Below are 8,888 nucleotides of genomic sequence, written 5' to 3' on the forward strand. Positions count from 1 at the left end.
GATTGCATGAAGACATAAACATATCACCACCGACTCTGATTAGCAATGGAGGGCCAGGCAATGCTAATTATTCTTATAATTGCAAATGACTCCATTCAGCAGTCCTCTCTTTGATCTATTGAAACCAGATAGCTTTTCTCTCCCGCGCTCCTCTCCCCTTCTTTTAAAGTGGACTACTTCTGATTGTATAGTCTACAATCAGAACCTCCCCCTAGCCCATTGAACATATCAGATGTAAAACTTTTCTCTCGGAGATGACACTTTCCCCATCATATATAGTTATGGCTGTATTTCCCTCGTTGTAGCTTTATTCTGCGTTTTTTCTCTCAAGGAATTAGATTTAAGAAATATAGTTGAACCACAGTCATTATGGTAATGAATTACCAATTAATAATTATAAATGATCACGTAGCAGTAATAATAATAATAATAAAAAAATAAAAATTATTATTATCATTATTATTATTACTGGCTATTAATATCATTATTATGCTGCCCAATGTTAAGTAGGCCTTGTCGCTTGTAACAGCAGTAACGACTAGGATGCCCTTTCTTTGAAACTTTAGCCTATATTGACATTTTGATTCAATGGGTGATTGAGTCATATTATTGTTAATTAGACCCATTTCATCATCTTATTTCTTTTAAAACTTCGATGAATGTTAGTTTCTTTTATATGGTATAGCTCCCCATGGCCTGTAGCACAGTGAAAAGCGCCGTTCAACAGCCTTTGACAGGTTCATTACCCAAGTCAGCATATTGTCTTCGTGTCACAACCCTCTGTCACAGGTTCCCCATTCTCCTCAACCGGAGTCGTTGGTATTCAAAAGCATGCTGTTTTCCGAGTCCACACACTCATGATACATCTGGAGCACTCCATAATTATAAAGCTGGAAACGCCCAACTTGATATACATTTTTATAAAGAGATTATGAATACAAAGCACTGATTGCATTGTATTTCTTTGAATGTCAGTTGACTATTTGGCCTATGCGTTAAATTGTTGTCGCTACCTTTAATTCGATCATTTTCAAGACCGAAACACTTCTTCAGCTCTTAATGATAGGCGTAACCCGACCACCAATCCGTGATTAATTAGGACTTTGTTCACTCAGACATTTTAAACATATGAAAGCATGTTTATTTAATAAGATGACACTTTTAATAATGCTAATTCCAAACCAATATGTTTTCCTCTCATTAAATATTTTAGATATTTTAATTGTAATTTAGAATGATTAAAAATCGCAGTAGGCTTACATAAAGCAACTTAGAGGGAATGTACTACATGTACATTTATTTATTTATTCACGTAATAAACATTAACATGAAGTGAGGAACATTAACACACACGCACACGCACACGCACACACACACACACACACACACACACACACACACACACACACATTTGGCCATTTAGGAAATAAAGTATACATTTTCTGCCAAATATTATGGAGTCATGAAATCGTACTATGACAAATATTATGCAGTCATGATATCTTAAACAACAAAATTAATTTGTTTTCTAATTTGCATTGATCTCACCATATTATAATAAAATATATAATACGTGATATAACTCTTTATCTATAAATTCAAAAACAAACTCATTCTGAAAAATAATGGTAGGTATATTTTCTCTAACCTACAGTTCAATAAGCCTATACATTGCAATCCCATTTATAGCACTGCTGCATAACAAATAAAGATTACAAGTTATTTGAAAAACAAGATTAGAAAACAAAGAAACCCAGCCACCTGAGAAAGTAGCCCACTCTCATTAATTTGTTATTTAAAGTCCACAGCACCCCCTTGTGGTGTACATAGGTAACATGGTACTTTACTGCTCTTATAGCTAATGAAATAGATTCTAATTGTGGATAACATAACAATGAAATGAACATGTTATCAGAACTTTGATTGTTGATTGTTCATCTAAACACAAAGTGTGACAGATATAACATTAGTGTCATATTTTGTCTTTCAGTTTAGACTATTGCATGATGCATGATGTACATGGTGTACGAAACCTCTTCTCCTGAGATTCTTTCACAATCAGCAGCTTGAAGAGATCTGGACCTAGATAGGGAGTAGTGGTAGAAGTCCTTGGAGCTCCTAAGGAAAGTCTCCACTGTCTGTGTCACCCAAAACCAAATTGTGATCGACCTGATAGTTATTATTTTTTAGTGTGCTCGTCCAACAAGTCTGTCAGTCTAACTCAGTGGACGTAGTCTCTGAACTGCAGGAGCAAGTAGTTCTTGAGGAAAGTGGGCAGGTTCAGTTCGGGTACCACCTTGTGAACACGACCCTCCAAGAAGGACCTGAGCTTCCAGCGGGCGAGGTGCTGCAGGGAGCGTGGGGTCTGGGTCAGGGAGAACAAGGACTCATAGAACTCCTGGTGCTCCTGTAGAGAAAAAAAAAAGAAGAAGCCAAACAGTTAGAGCACAGAAATCAAGGAAACAGTTAAGGCTGTAAAAGTAATTCAATGTTTAGGTGTCATAGAATGAAATGTACAGCATTAAAAGGTTAACCGTTTACTCATCAATGTTAGACTGTAAATCACTGGGTTTGGTGATGATAAGTAGCCAGAGAGACTTTAGTGTTGCATGGGGTTGTAAATGTGGTCACTGTCTCACTTTTATGAAGCATAATAAGAAAGACAATCAAATTAAAAGAATACTCAAGTCACTATGTTTTTAAAAACTCACCTTAAAAACCTCAGGGGCTACAGCCTCAATCCAGGTATCTGTGATTTTGATGCGGTCATAGACATTTACGAGAACCTCAATGGTGCGTGGGGAGCCACAACAGTATTTCAGAACCTGAAATCAATTTTCGTTTTTTTGCAAGTCAAATCACACATAAAACTGGAAACTTTGAAGTTCTAAGTTCCTGTTGAGAAATTAAAATGATGGATGTGTGGAATAATTAAACATGGCTGACCGCTGTAATATGTGATATTGTATAACTCCAGAGATAATAATGCTAATGATGGTAAAAGTAAAAAATTATATAATACTAATAATAATAATAAAACATAACAATAATAATACAAATCAAATACTAATATTGATAATGCTACTACTACTAATAATAATAATACTGATAATAACAATAATAATAATAACAATAATAATCAATAAATAAATAAAAATAAAAATGTTATAGTGCTTACTAAAGAAAAGGCATAAAAAAAAAACACCTAGTAAAGTACTCTAAATTATGAGCTCACACACAGTCTAAGTTTAATGCAGTATGCACGTAATTTAATTGTGTGAAGGAAATTTTCCATTGAACTATTGTTATTTTACAGTATATAATCTCTAGAAGGAGCCAAGGAACATGACATTCTCACTTCATGTTGAAGTTGGGAGGATGGGAGTCCATAGAATATAAGAAATAAAGTAATTAAACACTCGGTGAAATGAACAGATTGGTCTACCCTCTGGGGGTTTAACTGGAAATTATACAATTAGTGCTAATTAATCTCCTATTAACACTCGGCTAATTAGAAGTCAGGCATTTTGTCTCAAGCACGTGGGTTCAGTGAATAGTAGTCATTTCCGTTTCCCGCAGTGAGTGGAACAGATTTCATGTTGCGTTGAGGAAAGAGAAGATCTGAGTGAAATACTGTGACATCTTTCATCTCTTCACTGTCTCCTGTTCAACGTCTTGCATTTATACCATTGACTGAGAATATACAAGAACGCAAACTATAGGTGACTACAGTATTCGGGGGAAAAAGTAACCAAGACAGTTTAGCTAAGCGACTGCCCTCAGAAATGTAGTTTTACACACAAATTCTAGGAGGGTTTGGGGTTTTAGCAGCACAGCTGAGGATCTGCAACACTTATTGTTTACACACCTCCTCTCGTATTCATCTGGACAGAGAGCAAGATGAACACCGCACCCGTCTCATGCAACTACAGTGCCCTGCGTAGGTAATGGGACAGTGAAGCATTTTTTCTTCTTTTGGCTCTACACTCACAAAAGTTTGGATTTCAAATGCCTTCAAATTATCAACCTATTTACGGTGGCGCGCCACCCAATACACAAGAACGTGCCTTTGACTGAGAACATGATCTGCACTACCATTGAATGCCATTGAATTTGTGTGTGTATGTATTGTACATAGTCACTATACACTATACATGCTATTGTAAGGATTACCAGTCCATTGCCTGTTCTTTATATCAGTTCTTCAGTCCTTAAGTGATCTTTGGGATATTTTCCCTATTCCCTTACCCCTGTGCTCCTCTTACCTTAGGCAGGGCTCCAGGCCACACCCTTGTGGCGCCGTGGTTGAGCAGAGAGCGGACCACCCTCTCGGGCTTGTGGCCGATCTTATAGGCCAACACTTTGAGGATGTTGTGCATGGGGGCCTCGCCCCCGTAGTTCCTGGTGTGGACGCAGGCTCCGTGTGCCAGCAACAGCTCCACTACATCTGCGTTGGCGTTCTTGCAGGCCATGTGCAGCGGCGACTGATTGTCCTTGTCCCCCTTGTGGACGTCTGCCCCCGCACCCAGCAGAAGCTGGCACACCTGTTGATATCATCCAGTATAAATGTATAAACTAACAGTATTTTACCCGGTCCGATATCCATCATTTCTCATTTGAATCTTTAGCATACCCACACTTTTGACAAAACATTTTCGGTATGACAACTCTTTAAAATCGCTATACCGTGCCATTCCCTACCTGGTGGTAGCGGTCCAGGTCCTGCAGCTCCTGGGGCTGGGAGCAGGCGGCGTTGAGTGGCGTGTGGCCCTCGTTGTTCTGCTTGTCCAGAGCGGCCCCATAGCGCAAATAGAGCTCTATGTGGCCCTGGAGGCCGTTCCTCGCCACCACGTGTAAGGGCGTGTCATCCTCCTCCAGGCTCCGCCCATTGATTGCGGCACCAAACTTGAGGAGGCATTTGGCACACCTGTAGATCCAATAAGCAGGTAGATGTAAAATTGAATGTTCTCTCTGGCTCTGCAGATATGGTGTAGGCCTACAGACAGAGCTACTGTACAAGATAGTATGCATCGTAAACTCTAGTCTCACCCTGAATCCCAAATTAACCTATAGCCCCTACCCCTTATTCACATGTGTAGAACTGAGAGGATTGGATAGGTGTAAGAAGTATGGCAAAAATGGGCTACCGTTAGGCAAAATGAAGCTACAGTGATATGACCATATTGTTTACACCTATCCAATCGTCTCAGGTCTACACAGTACAGAGGAGCTGACGTACTGTAAGTTCCTGGGTCCACTTCATAATTCCTTGCCCATTTCGTCATAGGCATTTTATGAGTGGCAATTCATACAATTTCAAAGCATGAACCCACCCATTCAGCAATTTGTGAGATTAATCACTAATTTTGAATGACTTCTATTCCTGAAGAGCAACCATTGTGACTTTTAAAATGGTAAAGTTACAAGATCATGTTCGAAATGGGTTCTATATATTTTTTATACAGTTCTGCCAGTTTTAAAGATATTGGCTGGATTAACAATCAGGGAAATTCCCTTTAAGCATTCACTGAACACTGAATTCATAATAATTACTCGAAAAAGTCCAGACAGGGAAAATGAATGTGGAAAGTTTGTGTGGACCCAGAAGTGACGTCGCTCTTCGGTACTCTATAGAGTGTAGGGGCTGGGGGGTCGATTTCAAATTCAGGTTCCCTTATTAGCTGGGCAGGCACTCACTCCAGGGACTCTGGGCTGGTGCACACGTGAAGGGGCATGAGGCCGTCCTCGCTCACGGCGTTGGCGTTGGCACCGTGGGAGAGCAGCAGCTTGACACACTCGGGCTGGCCGCTCTCGCAGGCCTCGTGCAGGGCGGTGGTGCCCCCGGGCGACAGGTCGACGTCGGCCCCCCGCAGCAGCAGGTGCTTCAGGCAGTCAGTGAAGCCCCGGCCAGCGGTGATGTGGAGTGGTGTGGTCAGCTCCTGCTCGTAGGTCAAAGACCATAGTCCTACAGGAGGGGGAGAACATGCGTATCACCCATGAGAGCTGCCTCTGGTTACTGGCTGCCACATGTAAACAACAGAATGGAATGGAATACATGATCTCTTATGTCTTTACGTGTAGTCACATACACTGTGTTTTCTAACTCGTCCAAACATAAGAAATTGTGAGGAAAAAGGTTGGTTGTGTACATTGTTGGCTTGACATGTCATTTAGCAGGAAACATACTATATATAACACATCCAACAACTGGGAGCCATAAGAGGAATAGATAGGGCATTAATAATCTGTACAACCTAACGAGCCTGAGTAGACATACTTGATTTCAAACCACGATATATTGTAAAGCAATCTTAGACCTACTCAGCCCTCTATAGTTGAACCTGAAATTTTTCCACTCCTCGATGTCGCTGGTGTCGTAAATGGCATCGATAAGATGGACACACTCAGGGTCGTCAATGATGCTAATGAGAGTCAGGTCATCGCCCACAAGGAGAGAGTTCCAGAACTGAAGGACGTAACCCGTCGCCTTTGCCGTGGCAATCACATCGTTGCGGTAACTCTTCGGCTTGCGACACTTGACCTGAGTGCCCATGTGCAATGCAAATTGAGCCTGCTCTCAAGAGGCAATGGAAAAGTAAAAATGGCAAAACTGTAACCGGTCCGTCTGGGGTGTTTTGTTTTGATCTTGCAGCAGTATTGGTGGTTTCTCCTGTGAGAACGTGTTGTGCTCTTTTGAAGCCTGTATGTTTAGAGGGGGCTATTTCAAGGGAGGCACGGTGTTATGTGATATTTTGGATGGCCCAGAAAATTCTGCCAATGGCGCAAGAGCAAATTACATGTAACACGTTCAGGTTACTCAACCTCGTAGTGTGTAGTCACTGGACAAATGAACTGCACTCAAACAAAGAAGGGGAGTTTACCAGACAAATACAAAAGACAAAGACAAAGTCTACTTCTAGACATAAAAGGCATATTCTGTGAATAGTTTTCATTGAAAGTGTGATTTAGTCCTGGCTCCACTGAATAAAAGTAAGATAATGCAGTTGTACATTCTAAAGAAAAAAAGGTTCCAAATTGTACCAAAAAAAGGGTTCTTGTTTTTTCATCATTACCCTTTTTGGTGCTAATTACAACAATTTCAGGTCATTTAGAACCCTTTTACTGTAGGTTCTATATGGAACCAAAAAGGGTTCGGTTTTACAATTTATCACCATAGAAGAACCCTCTGAAAGAGGTTCCACGTAGACCCCTGTCAGGTCAGGTAGAGGCCACCTCCAGTAGCCTCCAAATTTATCTGAAGAAAGGAAGGCTATCTAATATCATGTTGTGACTGATCTGGGAAACCAGGTGAGTTCACTCTTTGGTCAATTGATGATCAAATAACAACAGTACAAGGGAGGAAATAAATGAGCAGTACTGTGGCCGCCGTACAGACACAATTCAACAGTGAATTATGAATTATATGTAAAAGTGAATTATGAAGAGTCCAATCCAGAAATCATGCTCCCAGACAGAACACACAGCTGCAATGATTATAACCACCTAGCCACAAGAGAATACATTTGAACAAGGCATGTGGACACAAGTCAAGCACATGACTAATACTAAGTTGGCTTACGGCTGGAATGTTTGTGCTGGACTTGGGGTGGACGGTAACTATAAATAATATGTCGATATAAATTATAATTTGATCTGGCTATGGGTTGCTGATTTCATAGGATTGCAACCGATACAAACAGGCAAGGGGACATTCAAATCAAAGATAGACATATTTGCAAGATAAATCAGTTGGTATATATTTTCAAATTTTCCACTCATATTTGTTTGCACATGCTTTAATGTCCACTCTAGAAAATGTGCTAAAATTACCAAATGAAATTGGTCACTTTTCACAGGAAAGGATTTTGTAATCATTTCAAAGGACAAAGACAAAGATACCCCCTCATTAAAGGGATAGTTCACTCAAATTACATTACTTGTTTTTTAATTTATCTTCAAAGCAGTCTATGGACTAGGACAGATTGCAATGCAGACTTTGGTTTGGGTTACCTAGCGACGGTCACCAACTGCTAAATTAAGTATTTTCCAACCCCCCCAAAAAATAGCAGTGACTTCAAATTAGCACATTTTGCATTTTAATTTCATGCCCAGTTAATTGAATAAGCAATTCTAAATGGGGCTGTGTAGTTCTACCACTTGCTTGAAGCTCCTTTGAGATGGTTTGGACATAACATTTAAACCATGCTATCCCTTTAACAACCACCTGATGCTATGCTCATGCCTGGACTAGTAAAAGCACAGAGCTAAACAATTTCAATTCTCACTATAATGCCAGATACAATATTTTAGATGTTAGTCTTTGCTTTTACCTTCCCCCCTGGCCACCCAGCGCATGTTCCCTCCCTGTGGCTCAATGATGAGGTTGGCCATGGAGCCTTTGGGAAAGACGCGCTGCACAGCTTCTGAGTCCCCTGTATACAGAGCATTCTGGATGACCAGATCATGGCACATTGCTGGAGGTATGGCAACTCTCGACCTTAACACCCCCCTATCCCTTGCCTCCTTCTTCAGCAGATAGCCATTGAGCTGATAGGTGGCCAGCTGCTTTTTGTACTTGTGCCTCTCGAGCATGTCCTCATCCAGCTGGAGCGAGCGCAGGGCCATGGGGGTGAAAACAAAAGTACCGTGCGACATTTTTAAAAGACTGACCGGCTTCTTGCTCAGGAGTACCTTGGCATGTGGGAAACTGAGTGAGGGTAGTCAAAGGTCTGTGCCCACTTTTCTTCCTCCCAGCTGTTCAGTGGGCTTGTTTTGATATCTAATATGACCCTCCCTGCAGCACGAGGAGAAGGGCTATTTTTACACCTCTCACATGGCCACTTTGCCTCCCCTGGTCAACTCTGTTGCTACGGTTAATCTGTGGGTCA

The 8,888-nt window shown here is 40.9% G+C and overlaps 1 protein-coding gene across 1 annotated transcript; it reads right to left on the reverse strand.

Moving 5' to 3' along the window:
* Positions 1-2,221: 2,221 nt before the first annotated feature.
* asb10 (ankyrin repeat and SOCS box containing 10) lies at positions 2,222-8,655 on the reverse strand (the record flags this gene model as incomplete). The annotated part of the gene is made up of 6 exons (XM_083689917.1): positions 2,222-2,407; positions 2,712-2,825; positions 4,266-4,544; positions 4,702-4,927; positions 5,698-5,965; positions 8,331-8,655. 6 exons carry the CDS (start codon positions 8,653-8,655, stop codon positions 2,222-2,224), a joined length of 1,398 nt encoding a protein of 465 aa, XP_083546043.1.
* Between the last annotated feature and the right edge of the window lie 233 nt (positions 8,656-8,888).

This window comes from Argentina silus (assembly GCF_951799395.1).
Source record: "Argentina silus genome assembly, chromosome: 18".
NCBI classification, from domain to species: Eukaryota; Metazoa; Chordata; class Actinopteri; order Argentiniformes; family Argentinidae; genus Argentina; species Argentina silus.